This window comes from Hemiscyllium ocellatum, chromosome 28, assembly GCF_020745735.1.
Source record: "Hemiscyllium ocellatum isolate sHemOce1 chromosome 28, sHemOce1.pat.X.cur, whole genome shotgun sequence".
Classification (NCBI taxonomy): Eukaryota; Metazoa; Chordata; class Chondrichthyes; order Orectolobiformes; family Hemiscylliidae; genus Hemiscyllium; species Hemiscyllium ocellatum.
Genome location: NC_083428.1, coordinates 7375197 through 7392246, shown reverse-complemented (window position 1 = coordinate 7392246; position 17050 = coordinate 7375197). Strand labels below are relative to the sequence as shown.

Below are 17050 nucleotides of genomic sequence, written 5' to 3'. Positions count from 1 at the left end.
GGGATAAAAGGTTCTTTATCGGAATGGCAGCCGGTGACGAGCGGCGTCCCACAGGGTTCAGTGTTGGGGCCACAGCTGTTCGCATTATATATTAATGATCTGGATGAAGGGACTGGGGGCATTCTAGTGAAGTTTGCAGATGATACGAAGTTAGGTGGACAGGCAGGTAGTACTGAGGAAGTGGGGAGGCTACAGAAGGATCTAGACAGTTTGGGAGAGTGGTCCAGGAAATGGCTGATGGAATTCAACGTGAGCAAATGCGAGGTCTTGCACTTTGGCAAAACGAATAAAAGCATAGACTACTTTCTAAACGGTGAGAAAATTCATAAAGCCAAAGTACAAAGGGGTCTGGGAGTGCTGGTCGAGGATTCTCTAAAGGTAAACATGCAGGTTGAGTCCGTGATTAAGAAAGCGAATGCAATGTTGTCACTTATCTCAAGAGGGTTGGAATATAAAAGCACCATTGTGCTACTGAGACTTTATAAAGCTCTGGTTAGGCCCCATCTGGAGTACTGTGTCCAGTTTTGGTCCCCACACCTCAGGAAGGACATACTGGCACTGGAATGTGTCCAGCGGAGATTCACACGGATGATCCCTGGAATGGTTGGTCTAACATATGAGGAACGGCTGAGGATCCTGGGATTGTATTCATTGGAGTTTAGAAGATTAAGGGGAGACTTAATAGAGATGTACAAGATAATACATGGCTTGGAAAGGGTGGACGCTAGGAAATTGTTTCCGTTAGGCGAGGAGACTAGGACCCATGGACACAGCCTTAAAATTTGAGGGGGTCAATTCAGAACAGAAATGCGGAGACATTTCTTCAGCCAGAGAGTGGTGGGCCTGTGGAATTCATTGCTGTAGCGTGCAGTGGAGGCTGGGACGCTAAATGTCTTCATGGCAGAGATTGATAAATTCTTGTTGTCTCGAGGAATTAAGGGCTACGGGGAGAATGCGGGTAAGTGGAGTTGAAATGCCCATCAGCCATGATTGAATGGCAGAGAGGACTCGATGGGCCGAATGGCCTTACTTCCACTCCTATGTCTTATGGTCTTATGGTCTTATATGCACAGAGGCTGCTATTCTCTACAGTATTAAGTACACAATGACTGCAGTCTCCTATAATATACACAGAAGCTGTTATTCTCTACTCTATACAGTACACAAAGACTGCAGTCCCCTATAATATACACAGAAGCTGTTATTCTCTACTCTATACAGTACACAAAGACTGCAGTCCCCTATAATATACACAGAAGCTGTTATTCTCTACTGTATACGGTACACAAATACTGCAGTTCCCTATAACATACACAGAAGCTATTATTCTCTACTGTATGCAGCACACAAAGACTGCAGTCCCCTTTAGTATGCATTGAGACTGCTATTCTCTACCGTATACAGTAACAAAGACAGACTGCAGTCCCCTATAATATACACAGAGGATGTTATTCTCTACTGTATACAGTACACAATGACAGCAGTCCCCTATAATATACACAGAAGCTGTTATTCTCTACTGTATACCGTACACAAAGACTGCAGTCCTCTATAATATGCACGGAGGCTGCTATTCTCTACTGTATACAGTAACAAAGATTGCAGACCCTATAATATACACAGAGATTGTTATTCTCTACTGTATACAGTAAGAAAGACTGCAGTCCCCTATAATATACACAGAGGATGTTATTCTCTACTGTATATATTACACAATGACTGCAGGCCCCTATAATATGCATGGAGGCTGTTATTCTCTACTGTATACAGTACACAAAGACTGCAGTTCCCTATAATATACACAGAAGCTGCTATTCTCTTCTGTATACAGTCCACAAAAACTGCAGTCCCCTATAATATACACAGAAGCTGCTATTCTCTACAGTATATGGTACACAAAGACTGCAGTCCCCTATAATATACACAGAAGCTGCTATTCTCTACAGTATATGGTACACAAAGACTGCAGTCCCCTATAATATACACAGAAGCTGCTATTCTCTACTGTATACAGTACACAATGACTGCAGTCCCCTATAATATGCATGGAGGCTGTTATTCTCTGCTGTATACAGTACACGACTGCAGTCCCCTATAATATACACAGAAGCTGCTATTCTCTACTGTATACAGTCCACAAAGACTGCAGTCCCCTATAATATACACAGAGGCTGTTATTCTCTACTTTATACAGTACACAAAGACTGCAGTCCCCTATAATATACACAGCTGCTATTCTCTACTGTATACAGTGCACAATGACTGCAGTCCCCTATAATATGCATGGAGGCTGTTATTCTCTGCTGTATACAGTACACGACTGCAGTCCCCTATAATATACACAGAAGCTGTTATTTTCTACTGTATACAGTACACAAAGACTGCAGTCCCATATAATATACACAGAGGCTGTTATTCTCTACTGCATACAGTACACAAAGACTACAGTCCCCTATAATATGCACGGAGGCTGCTACTCTCTGTAATGTACACAGAGGCTACTATTCCCTATTGTATGCACAGAGGCTGGTATTGTATATTATATACACAGAGTCTACTGCTCACTTTTATATACATTGAGGCTGCTATTCTCCACTGATATACTTATGAGCTGTCATCCCCTAAAGTCTACCGTTCACTGTGTCTCCTATTCTTGATAGGGTTTGCTTTTCCCTATTATGGATAGGAGCTGTTGTTCCCCATACTAAACACAGGAGTTGCTATTCCCCACACTGAACACAGGGGCTGCTGTTCCCTTATAATATTCAAGTGCACACTTTCCATACGATATAATTTCATTTCTGTTGGACAGGTTACTGTCTCTTGCACATTGGTTCAGTCACTGAATCATTTCTTGATGGGTCTTGTATTGAGCATATAGACTGACTCCTCACCGATATGGATCAGGACAGTTACAGGAACACAAATACATAGGCAGAGACTTCGGCCTGAACCTTAGCATTCTTCTTCTGCAGAAATTATTTGTGTGTCAATACTGTCCTATTCAAACTGGCAGATAAACATAGACAGCTATTATCGCTGGGAAAGAATTTGTGCTTGAATGTTGGATGAGAGATAAGAGTCCAGCAAATATGCAACTATCCATTTCTCCTTCCAAGCTTCAGCACATATCACTTTCTTGATGTCGCAGATATGAGACCAGTTAGATACAAATGTATGAATTAGAAAATAAGTAGGCCATTCAGCCCCTCGAAACTGCTCAGCCCTTCAATAAGATCATGTGTATATTATAGGGGACTGCACTCTTTGTGTACTGTATACAGTAGACAATAGAGAATCTGCTTGTATTTTGAATTCTACATTCTCATCTACCCTCCGATAACCTTTGATTCCCCTGCCTAACAAGAATCCATCTACCTCTGCCTTAAAAATATTTAATGACCTTACATCCATCACCTTTAGAACATGAAATTTCCAAAGCCATATAATCCATTAAGAGAAAAGAAATTCTCCTCATCTCTGTCCTGAAAGGGGAATCTATAATTTTACAATGGTGCTCCCTATTCCTGGAGTGACACACAAGGGGAAACATCCTTTCCATGTCTACCTTGTCAAGACCATTCAGGATCTTATACACTACAATCAAACCTCCACTCACCTTTCTAAACTCCAGTGGAACTAAGCCCCTCCTCTCCAGTATATCCTCAAAAGAAAACCTCCTCATTCCAGATACAATTTAGTAAAGTTCCTCTGAACCATCACCAGTGTATTTATATCCTTCCCTATATATGGACACCAAAAGTGCATGCAGTATTTGAGATGTGTCTCATCAATGACGTGTATAACTGAAGCATAGCATCCTGACTTTAATGTTCAATTCCTCCTGCAATAAAGAGTAGCATTCCATTAGCCTTCTTAATTACTTGCTGTACTTGCAGACTAACGTTTTGTGACTCATGTACTAGAATATCTAGATCACTCTGCACCTTGGAATTCTCTGTTCATGCTCCATATATGTAATACTTTGCTTTTTTCAAATTCTTCCTAGCAAAGTGAACAACTTCACATTTTCATCCATTACAAAAGGGATTAATCCATTCAGCCTTCAAGCCTCCTTGACCATTCACATAGAAGATCAGGGTATAGGAGTTCATCGGTGATTACATAATGTTCAATGTAAATTGCAGCTCAGCAGTTTATGCTAATAAGCAGCAAGACCTGGCCATCGTTCGGCCTTAGACTGATAATAGCAAGTAGCATTGATGCCATTACAAGTGTCAGACGATGAACGTTTCTAACAAGAGTGAATCTGACCATTCTGCCTTGATGGCCCATTACCATTACTGAAGCCCTACCGTCAGCATCCTAGGGTTAGTATTAACCAGAAATTGAACTGGACCAGCTACATAAATGCAGTGACTACAAGGGCAGGACAGAGGCTGAGATATTTTGCTGTGAGTCACTCATCTCCTGACTCCCCTAAAGCCAGTCTGCCATCTAGAAGACACAAATGATGAGTGTGACGTAATACTCTCCACTTGCTCGGATCAGTGCAACTCCATCAACACTCAAAAAGCAATGGCAGATATCACTTTGAAGATATACACACAGTAACTCAGTAAGTCACTTAGCCTCCTTCAACAGCACCTTTCAGGTCCATGACCTCACCTGGAAGGATAAGAGTAACAGACATATGGGGGCACCAAAGAGTCATACAGCATGGAAACAAACTCTTGGGTCCAACTCATCCATTCCATCCAGGTATCTTATACTGAACTCGTCCCATTTGCCTGCGTTTGGCCAATGACCCTCTACCATCCTGACATGAAATGATATTGCTTTTCCTTCATGGTCAGTGAGTCAACATCTGAGGAACCCTGTACCCCACCCCCTCCCCCACTGACAGTACTGAGCATCTCTGTACCTTAAGACTACTGCAGTTCAATAAAGTACTCACGACCACCTTTTCAACAGCCATTAGGAACTGACAACAAATACTAAAATTTTATAGATGAATAAAACTTTCATGATATCATGGCAGATCTGTAACTCAACTCCAATTTGATCGAGTAAGTTTTAAGTACTTTACTGAACCAAATTATCGATATCTCAATCCCGGTGTTTGGATTTTTAATTGCGAACCCTGTCCTCAACAGCTTTTCAGGAATGAGAGTGTTTGAAATTTCTATCATGTGGAGAACTGCTTCCCAACATTTGCCTGAGCAAACGCTGTCTAATTTAAGGTCCTGCTTTCTTGATCTGCACCCCTCCACAGAGAATACAATTTCTCCCTAAATACCATGTTAACTCCTTTAATCAGCTCAAATAAAACCCCAATTAAAGTCCTAAACAGTGATTTTCTCTTACTTTAAATATGAAATAATATATATTTAAAAGAAGTATATTGTCCTGGAGTAAAGACTAGTTGTGTGTCGGTCCAATGTGATATTTGACCTGATGATAGACACTGCTTGCCTGTTTCTCAGTGTCAACATATCTTACTGAAGACAGGACAAGTCGCCAAAACTGTCTGTGTAAATAAGTTACTAAATTCAGTTGTTAGCTAACTTTGAGGTCCTTGACTTGTCAGTTTTTGATTCCATTTGGCACTGATGACAGCTGAGAATATAAACACTGAATTGCATCAATTTCCATCTGTCATCTTCTGCTTCACTAGCCCACCCTTTTCCCACTTGTAAAACTCTGCAGCAATGAGGGAGTGTTGTATTGTTGGATGCGTCATCTTTCAGATGAGATGTCCCATTTACACTCAGATCCCAGACCAGGGATGTCTCCTCACTGTTCTGGTCAATAATTAGCCCTCAATCAACAACACAAAATCATCACAGTGTTGTTTGTGGGAGCTTGCTATGTGCGAATTGTCTGCTGTGTTTCCTATGTTACAGCAGTCACTACCCTTCAGAAAATTGTTTTGTTGTAAAGGTAAGAAGTGCAGTATGAGGTTGAGCTGCCCCTTTCATTCAGTGTATGTCGGTGCCTGTAAGTGACACAAGTGTTTAAAGGATAGGCTTCATGTTGACGCAATGTGAGATTTGGTGTTCCCCTAAGATAAGATTCCCTACAATGTGGAAACAGGCCCTTCGGCCCAACAAGTCCACACCGACCCTCCAAAGAGTAACCCACCCAGACCCATTTCCCTCTGACGAATGCAGCTAACACTACGGGCAATTTAGCATGGCCAATTCACCTGACCTGCACAACTTTGGACTGTGGGAGGAAACTGGAGCACCCGGAGGAAATCCACGCAGAATGTTCAAACTCCACACAGTCGCCCGAGGCTGGAATCGAATCTTGGACCCTGGTGCTGGGAGGCAGCAGTGCTAACCACTGTGCTACCCCTGGATGGGTGATCTCAGGCTTTCACTGTTTTAGCCATGTCCTGGATGAAGGAGTAAAGAGTTGTAAATTGTAATTTGCAGAAGTCGCTAAGTTGGGAGACTCTGGAATTGGAAGTTATGAAGGGACATTGACAGATTAAGTGAAAGGGCGACACAGAGGCAGGTTGAGTTTAATGAGAATAAAGTATGAGTTCTAAAAGGTAAATGAGGTTTATTAGACCAATTCCTGGGATGGCATGGATGAAGAGAGAATAGATCAGTTAGGACTGTATTCCCTGGAATTTAGAAGAATGAGGGATGAACTCATAGAAACTGATCAAATTCTAACCAGGTTAGACAGAGTAAGTGCAGGAAGGATGTTCCTGATGAATGGGGAGCTCAGAACCAAGGGTCATAGTCTAAGGATGCTGGGTAGTCTTTTTTAGGACTGAGATGTGAAGGAATTAGTTCACCCGGTGAACCTGTGGAATTCTCTGGCACTGAAAGCAGTTTAGGTCAAAGTGTTTTCAGTGTTGTAAGAAGTAGACATCGTTATTAAGGCTAACTGTATCAAAGAGTACAGGGAGAAAGCAGGAACAGGGGACTGAGTTGAATGGTAGAGTAGGTTCGAAAGGCCAAACAGCCTACCCCTGTCCTTATTTGCTATATTCCTACGGATCCAGGAAAGACAAATTTGAATATGTGGGCCCCGATCTGTGGATGGTAAGATATTGGATGCACACTGGAAGGTAGGCTTATGGGACTCTTCAGAAATCCCAATGCAACAAACTCCATGGTAATGGCCAAAAAAGATTAAAATTCTGATGGGCAATTCTTCTGTTCCATGGATCTATGAAAAAGTTTCCAACTCTCTGTTAAAGTGTATGCCAGTCACCTGTTTAATCAGGGAGGGTATCACAGTCCAATCTTCTCCCCTTCAATGTTCTTTCACTGGATAATTAGATTAGATTACTTACAGTGTGGAAACAGGCCCTTCGGCCCAACAAGTCCACACCGACCCGTCGAAGCGAAACCCGACCATACCCCTACATTTACCCCTTTTACCTAACACTACGGGCAATTTATCCTGGCCAATTCACCTAACCTGCACATCTTTGGACCATGGGAGGAAACCCACGCAGACACGGGGAGAATGTGTAAACTCCACACAGTCAGTCGCCTGAGTCGGGAATTGAACCTGGGTCTCTGGTGCTGTGAGGCAGCAATGCTAACCACTGCGCCACCATGCCGCCCACAATAGGATAACGTGCTGAGGGATAAGGAAGAGCTTGTTCCTTACTATCCGAGGAACACTGCCCAATCCTAATATTGACAATAAGGGAGAAGAAGAGATGCTTGCATTTAAATCGTAGCTTTCACACTCTCAAGATGTCCCAAAGCATTTGACAGCAGTGGAGAAATTAACAGGGAACTAAAGCCTTCCAAAGCTTTCAGGTAATTTGAAAATGGCACAAAGTTTGCAGATACTCCCTGTTTGCAGAGAACGGGACCATGCGTATGAATATATATGTTGCTTTGGGCAAGTATCTTTGATCCATGACAATCCTGAGTGTGTGACACTAATGACTGATTCCAGTGACTTTACTGTGGAAAAGCATCAGACAGTGAGGGTCACCTTGACAAACAATTAGTATCCTGTTCTCCTATGCCATATTGTTATGATCACTTAAAATTTGGCATTCTTGCATCTGTCCTGATGAGTGTAAGACACAAAGCTTCTGTAGCATGTCTCTGTTTTCATCAAGATTCAAGTTCTGAATGACTAAAGGACTCTCTGTATCCTAATAGACCAAAAAATCCGTACTCATCTTGCAGTTTTACCACATATATTAAATCTGTTGATGGATCTTATTTTCTACCTGCCCCAAACCCCTGTCTTCACAGGCTCAGCCTCGATGTGCTTGGGATTGACAGTGATGGAGAAGGTGAACGAGAGGATGAAGACCAGTTGGACCAGTCGGGCTACGAATTAACCGAACCACTCAACGCCAACCCTGTCAGCGGAGAAAGTGATAGGCAGGCACCTCGGGGTCAGGGGCAAGCCAACTCGAGCATGTCGGAGGATGAAATAACCGAGCAGGTAACTTGCTGGGTTTCCATGTGAGATTTAACAGAAGGAACGAGGGCACAAATTAAAAAGGGATTACCTATTATGGGACTGTAACTGATCACTGGCTTTCAAGGATTACTTGCAGCCCAGTAAGACCATAAGATCATAAGGCATGGGAGTAGGAGTAAGCCATTCAGCCCATCAAATCTGCTCCACCATTCAACAAGATCATTGTTGCTCCGATAATTCTCAAGTCCACTTTCCTGCCTTATCCCCATAACCCTCAAACCCCTTACTGTCCACTTCAACCTTGAATGTATTTAATGACCCAGTTTCTACAACCGTCTGTGGTAAAGAATTCCACAATTCTCAGGGAAGATATTTCTCCTCATCTCTGACTTAAATGTGCGACTCCTTACTCTGAGATTATGCTCTCTGGTCCTAAACTCTCTCACAACGTGAAACAACCTTTCCACATCTCTCCTGCTGAGTCCCCTAACAATCCTGTATGATTCAATAAGGTAGTCTTCAATTGTTCTAAATTCCAATGAGTACAAGCCCAATCTACTCAACATCTCCTCATAAGATAGCCATTCGTTACCTGGTATCAGCGAGTATATGGATGGTCTCATAGTGCTGCAGATAGTACCCCTTGCCTCTGAGTTGGAAGCTGTGGGAATGGATGGTCTAATGTGGCCAAACTGATGGATTATCAACCTGCCAATCTTTGCAATGCACCTTCAAGGGGCAGTGAGAACAGGTCAGCGATGCAGGGTGATGCCCCCAAGCCCCAAGCTGCAACCAGTTTTTCAGGAAAAGCCAAGTCTAGAAACAGATATAAACACATGCTCCATCTGCTGCACAAGAATTAAGAGGCTCTTAAGTTGCAGACAATGAGAGACAAAGAGGATCAAGAAGACATGGGCAACTGAAGGGACAGTGGAGGAGTGAAGGAAATTGTCAGCGTGTGAGAGGACAGTGTTGAAATAATATGGAGAGGTCAGGGAGTGATAGGGCTGAAGGATATTGTAGAGATAAAGAGGCATTGGGCTATGACCACATTTGATGAAACTCATGAGATTCAAGATTTGGAGGTGCCGGTGTTGAACTGGGGTGGACAAAGTTAAAAATCACACCAGGCTATAGTCCAACAGGTTTATTTGGAAGTGCTGCTTCTTCATCGGGTGGTTGTGGAGCAGAATCATACAATTCAAGGCGTTGTAATTCTCCAAGTTTAATTATCCTCTCAGTGGTGATTAAACTCAACATCTTCTTTGACAGCCACTCCAGTGGATTGGGCTGCTGGAGGATTCCATAGCAAACAAATCACTTCATTCATTGATGTTTTTCTTGTTCCTTGTGATTTGTTTCTTGCAGTGAAGGAAAAGGCTCTGTCCCTTATTATTTGCACTCTTCCCTCTAACTGTACCCACTGCAGTGGGGAGACGGTGGTCTAGTTGTATTATTGCTACACTATTCATTCAGAGATGGATGGTGGCTCAGTGGTTAGCCCTGCTGCCTCACAGTGCTAGGGACCCAGGTTTGATTCCAGCCTCAGGCAACTGTCTGTGTGGTGTTTGCACATCCTCCCCGTGTCTGTGTGGGTTTCCTCTGGGTGCTCTGGTTTTCTCCCACAGTCCAAAGATGGGCAAATTGGCCAGGCTAAATTGACCATCGTGTCCAGGAATGTGTAGATTTGGTGTATATCATGGATAGAGGAATGGATCTGGGTGGGTTACTCTTTGGAGGGTTGGTGTGGACTTGTTGGGCCGAAGGACCTGTTTTCACACTGTAGGGATTCGATGATATCCATTTTTTGATGAACCAGGTAATGTGCTGCGGACCTGGGTTTGAATTCCAGAAGTTGAATTAAATTTTTAAGAAAATTTGGAACGAGACATCGAAGGATGACCTTGAAATCACTGTTGATTGTCGGGAAAAATCCAACTCATTCACTAATATCCTTTAGTGTGGGAAACTGCCACCCTTACCTGGTGAGGCTTACATGTGACTCCAGACCCACAGCCATGTGGAGAGAAAGCAGAGTTAATCTTTTGAGTTTAGTGACCCTTCTTCAGAACAGTTCTGAAGAAAGATCACTGGATTCAAAACATTCTGCTTTCTCGTTCCACAGCTGCTGCTAGACCTGTTGAGTTTCTCCAGCAAATTCTGCTTTTGTTTCAGATTTCCAGAATCCACAGTTCCCTGTTTTAGTATATTACCACAGCAATACGGTTAACTCTTAACTGGCCTAACCAGCGACACTAACATCCCATGAATGAATAAAAAAATTCAGGGACCCCATTCTCTTATATTTTCACAAACGGTTGTAATGCTCATCACTGCAGTAGGATTGCCATTCAGTAGCATGTAACAACTGAACCTGCTTCAAAACTGTGATGTGTGTGTGGGTGAATAGCAAATCACTGTCAAGGTCCTAGCTCAGTGAGATCTTCCAGCTTTTATAGAATCATAGAATCCCTACAGTGTGGGAGCAGTCCATTTGGCCCATTGAATCCACACCGACTCTCTGAAGAGCATCTCACCCAGACCTATCCCCCAACCCATGCATTTCCAATGGCTAATCCATCCAACCTACACATCCCTGAACACAATGGGCAGCTTAGCACGACCAATCCACCCTAATCTGCACATCTTTGGACTGTGGGAGGAAACCCACGCAGACATGGGAGAATATGCAAACTCCACACAGACAGTCACCTGAGGGTGGAATCGAACCCGGGTCCCTGAGCTGTGAGGCAGCAATGCTAACCACTGAGGCATGGTGCTACCCAGGTTTTGGCCCCTTGAGCATCCCTGATTGTCATTGCCCCACCATCAGTAGCTGCACCTTTAGTTACCTGTTCCCAAATTCCTGATGAAGGGCTTATGCTCGAAACGTCGAATTCTCTATTCCTGAGATGCTGCCTAACCTGCTGTGCTTTGACCAGCAACACATTTGCAGCCCAAATCACTGTAACTCCGACTCCCCAACTCTCTTTGCCCCTTCCTGACCCCTGTCTAAGATGTTAATTAAAACTGAAATCATAGAGTAAGGTTTTGGTCACTTGCAGTTGTATCTGGTTTGTTGTCGTTTGTCTGATAAACTCTTCTTTGTGAGGGACCTGCTGTTATGTCACTGTGCCCAAGGTGAGAGGAGTTGGTGGGATATGGGCCAGGTGCCGGCGGGTGGGACTAGTTTAATGGGGGATGGACTGGTTGTACTGAAGGGTCTGTTTCCGTGCTGTATGACTCTATGAATGCAATCTGCTGCTGGTCCAAGTTGGTAATCGGTGATGGAAAGCATCAGGAAGACCTCCAAACCAGCAGAGGGGGGTGAAGCCTGTTTCAGGGCAGCGGTGACGGTGTCACCTCTTGGGGCCCAGACGTGCCTCACCTTGTGTGGAGAGCTGAGGACTGGGAGATGTTAAGAGACCGGCGGATCCTCTGCGTATGCTTAGACCTTCTTTTGTTTTAATTTGTTAAAAAGGAGGCCGCAGAGTGGTTCGTGTGACTTTGAGCAGGGAAAGGAAAAATCACAGAGGCGTTACGGCATGCAGAGAGGCCATTCAGCCCATTGTACCCGTGCTGGGACTCCCACATGAGCATCATGACCCCTGATTTTCCCCTGTACTCTGTTTCTGTTTTAATATCACCCGTTGCATCCCTCGGATCCTGCCTCCCCCACATTTCCAGGGCACAGGTTGACGGACACTCTCACCTCCACTCAATGGAAGATATGGAGAGGAGGAGGGTTAAAGGTGAAGCCTGACTCTCGCTGCTCCTGCCCCCACCCACCCATATCTCCACCTGCCTCAAATACCCTCCGACACACGACCTCCCGCTGAAAGCAGACCTCACCAGCTGCCAATGCCCCTCACCGCCTCCAAACCTACTGCCCAATACCCCTCCCAATGTCACTCTCAACCAGCCCCATGACCACCACTCAGCCCCTAGCCATCTGCAATGACCACCATCTGACACCTCCATTCCCCGCACACTTCATAACTCACCCTACCTCATGCCCAGTGTCGTTCGCCCAGTTCCTCTGCAGCCATTTGAAATAACTCTACACAGACTGATGTCCCATCACCGAGTCATCCTTTATTTAAGTGCGGAGAGTCCTTGACACTGGTCTGGCTTCCTCAGAGCCAGCTCTCAGAGTGAGCAGAACCTCTGACACTCCTGTTTATTTCCGTCAGCCAGGGCTCCATAATTGGACAAGGCTAACAGTCCCAATCAAGGAACTCATATTCTATAAGGTCCACCTGGCTGACCTCATTACGATCACTGCCCATCATCCAACGTTGACTGAGCAACATTTTGCTTTTGCAAAATTCTCATCCTTCGTTCCAAATTTTGTCATGGTTCTGGGCCACTGTTCCCTGTCCGAGGCAAACGATCCTCTGAGACATCTGCTCTCCTTCAATTCTGGCCTCTTCTCTGGTTTTCTTGCCTCCAATCTTTGTGTCTATAGGGTCCTGGACTTATGTATCTCTGGATTCCCTCCTGACACCCCTGTCTTTCTGTCCAAATTTAAAGTGCTCCTTTAAATCCCCTAGATCAAGCTTTTAATTGCCTGTCCTGATATCACTTTGTGTTCCTCAAAGTCAAATTCTGTTTGATAAAGATTCTGGTATAATCGTTGACTTTACATGAATCAAAATGTTGTCAGCATTATCAGGAGGGGGGAGGAACTGAGGAAACTAATCAGAAAGGATCAGCTCCGGCAGTAATCGGGTTTAATTCATTGCATCCATCTTTTATTCAAGATAATTTCACTCAGGTTAATATGGGCTGCTTACAATCTACATCTCGTTGCTACATCTGTTATCAATCTTGTGCCCAAATAGCACGGGGAACACTTTAACCTGTTCAAATCTCCAGGCCACTCGACTGAAAAATGACACAGAGCTTGTAACAATTGAAGCCAACTCTGTTTTACAATAACGCAACGACTAGGCTCCCAGACTGTATGAAAACTTCCTCAGTACGACAAGTGGATCTGCTTTCTTCCACTCCAGGTGGACCCATATCATAGAGTCACAGAGATGTACAGCACTGAAACAGTCCAACTCGTCCAAGCTGACCAGATATCCTAACCTAATCTAGTACCGGGTGGCACAGTGGTTAGCACTGCTGCCTCACAGCACCAGAGATCTGGGTTCAATTCCCGACTCAGGTGACTGACTGTGTGGAGTTTGCACATTCTCCCCGTTTCTGCGTGGGTTTTCTCCTGGTGCTCCGGTTTCCTCCCACAGTCCAAAGCTGTGCAGGTTAAGTGAATTGACCATGCTAAATTGCCCTAGTGTTAGATAAGGGGTAAATATAGGGGTGTGGGTGGGTTGCGCTTTGGCGGGTCAGTGTGGACTTGTTGGGCCGAAGGGCCTGTTTCCGCACTGTAAGTAATCTAATCTAATCTTTAAAAAAAATCCTGCACTTGGCCCATATCCCTCTTAAACCCTTCCTATTCATATACTCATCCAGATGCCTTTTAAATGCTGCAATTGTACCAGCCCCCACCACATCCTCTGGCAGATCATTCCATACGTGCACCACCCGCTGTGTGAAAAAGTTGCCCCTTAGGTCCCTTTTATGTCTTTCCCCCTCACCCTAAAGTTCTGCCCTCTATTTCTGGACTCCTCGAGCGCAGGGAAAAGGCTTTGTCTATTTATTCTATCCATGCCCCTCATGATTTTATAAATCTCAGTAGGGTCACCCCTCAGCCTCAGATGCTCCAGGGCAAACAGCCCCGGCGTATTCAGCCTCTCCCTATAGCTCAAACCCTGGCAACATCCTTGTAAATCTTTTCTGAACCCATTCAAGTTTCGCAACATCCTTCTAATAGGAAGGAGACCAGAATAGCACGCAATATTTCGTGTGCAGTGATGCTTGTGGTATCAGCCTGATTTCCACCTTGTGCTGCTGTCTGCTACCTCTGCCAGTGTGTAGTTCAGAATAAGAATTTCACTTCGCTGCTATTAACCCTCCTCTGTCTATACCTTGCTTGGGGGCCTGCCTAATGTCATTGGTAAAGGATAGATTACTGGAGGGTCTTTCCAGAAGAAACATTGTTACAAAAGAACAACGAACTATACTGCACAGGAACAGGCTCTTCGGCCCTCCAAACCTGCGCCAACAAGTTTTGCCCTTCCATACTATGACAATCTTCACTTACAGGATCATATTCCTCTATTCCCTTCCTAGTCACGTATTTGTCCAGGTGCTTCTTGAATGCTGCTATTGTGTCTGCTTCCACCACCTCCTCTGGCTGTCTGTTCCAGGTACTCACCAGCCTTTGTGTGATAAAATTGCCTCACACATCTCTTTTAAACTTCCCCCACCTCCACACCTTAAACAGGTGTCTCCTGGTAATTGACCCCTCCACCCTGATAAAAAGCCTCATACTTTCCACTCTATCCATGCCATTCACAATCTTATCAACTTTGATCGTCCCTTAACCTCCTGCATTCCAGTGAAAACACATCCAATCTATCCAACCTTTCTCCGTAGCTAAAATCTCCCATACTAGGCAACACCTTGGTAAACTTTTTCTGTACCTTCTCCAAAGCATCCACATCCTACTGGTAGTGTGATGACCAGAACTCTATGCAATATTCCAAGTGTGGCCTAACTAAAGTTTTATTAAACTGCAGCATAATTTGCTATTCTTGCTTAACTCAATTTTTTTTTGCAGGATAGCAAAAGTACAATAACATATTAATCAGACATAATTACTCAGACTCTCAGGAACTATACAGAATACATCTGCTCCCTCCAAAAGCTAGTGTAGAAGTCACTATCTGTGCTCACAGATTGTCTGCAACTTGAACAGCGCTCACTATAGCATGAATGTTAACTCCCTCAGAACTGTTAACCACATATGTCTACATTCTAGCCCAGCCCAGCCTGTCAGGCCTTTGGAGAGTTTTTGAAAGTTCCTCTGCACCTCCATTCTGGGCTAGTCTCCTCCTTCAGCCATCTGCCATCCCTCAAATCTCTGCTGCCTGTATGTGAACTCATACCAAATTCCATCCATCACCAGAGATCTGAAGAAGGTCACTGGATCCGAACTGTTAACTCTGTTTCTGCCTCCACAGATGCTGTCAGACCTGCTGACTTTTTCCAGCAATATCTCTATTATTTCCAGCATCTGTCGTTCTTTATCTTTTTTAACCATCCATCACTCATTCACCCCTGCTGTATGTTGGTTCCAAGCTCAGCAACACTGTTTGTTTGTTTTTGAACCCCGCTTTGGTCTTGCTGTAATCTTCTCCTGATGAAGAGCTTATGCTCAAAATGTGTTTTTCCAGCGCCACACTTTTTGACTCTGATCTCCAGCATCTGAAGTCCTCACTTTCTCCCTGTAATCTTCTCCAGCCCTACAACCCCTCCAATTCTGGCCCCCTTCTGTACATCCCCAATCTCCATTGCTTGATGGCTGTGTCTTCAGTCACCCAGGGTTTTAAGTTACGAATTTGTCTCTTTACACTTCTCCATCTCTTGAGCGCTCACTGTTCCTTTAAGAGTCTCTGTCAAACCTACCTCCTGATGAATCTTTCACTTACTCTATCACTGCTGACTGATGAGGGTGTTCCCAGATCCATGGAGGGGCAGTAAATGTGAGCTGTGTGGACAGTGCCCGGACCCAAGAGCAAATCCATATGAAAGTAGAGAATAAAAGGTGAAGCGTGGTGCAGTGGTAATGTCACTGGACTGATAAACCAGAAACAAGATCAGAATGGTGCTGGAAAAGCACAGCAAGTCAGGCAGCATCCGAGGAGCAGGATGCCTGACCTGCTGTGCTTTTCCAGCACCACTCTAATCTTGACTCTGATCTGCAGTCCTCACTTTTGCCTGATAACCAGAAACTCAAGCTAACGTTCTGGGGGCATGGGTTCACATCAGACTGTGACAGATGGTTAAAGTTGAATTCAAGAATAAGCAGGAATATAAAGCTAGCATGATAATGACCAGGTAACCATTGACATTTCTCATTTAAAAATCTCATCTGGGTCACTCATGCCCTGTGGGGAAGGGAACTGCCATCCTTATCTAGTCTGACTTTCATGTGACCTTCAGGCCCAGTGGTTGATTCTTAACCTCCCTGGGACAATTAGGGATAGGGAATAAGTGCTGGCCCAGCCAGCAACACCTACATCCTGTGAATGAATACAATAAACTCCGGGAAAGGAAGAAAATTGATTTGTGTTTCTACAGATCCTGCAACAACCCAAAGCCCATGAATAGCCATGAGACCACAACAGTCTGTGATGTTGAGAGAGGCATAAATATTGGCCAAGACACTAGGCTGACATGGTGGCTCAGTGGTTAGCACTGCTACCTCATAGCGTCAAGGACCTGGGTTCGATTCCAGCCTTGGGTGACAGTCTGTGTGGTGTTTGCACATTTCCCCCCCCCTCCATGGGTGCCCTGGTTTCCTCCCACAATCCAACAATGTGCAGGTTAAGTGAATTGGCCATGCTAAATTGCCCACAGTGTTCAGGGATGTGTAGGTTAGGTGCATAGGGTAATAGGGTTGGGGAATGGGTCTTCAGAGGGTCAGTATGGACTTGTTAGACGAAATGACCTGTTTCCACACTCTAGGGATTCTATGCTTGTATGAAACAGTGCCATAGGATCTTCTCTGTCTCGCTGAGAGAGGGACAACCTAATGTTA

General features: G+C 44.4%; 1 protein-coding gene across 3 annotated transcripts in view; it reads left to right on the top strand.

Annotated features, from left to right (window-relative positions):
* The window catches only part of LOC132828793 (rho guanine nucleotide exchange factor 18-like), a 217815-nt gene that overhangs the window by 88856 nt on the left and 111909 nt on the right, over positions 1-17050 (top strand). For all 3 annotated transcript variants that reach the window (XM_060845889.1, XM_060845888.1, XM_060845890.1), the window contains one exon: positions 8205-8400. In XM_060845889.1, coding sequence (XP_060701872.1) covers positions 8205-8400 — 196 coding nt within the window. The remainder of the gene's footprint in view (positions 1-8204; positions 8401-17050) is intronic.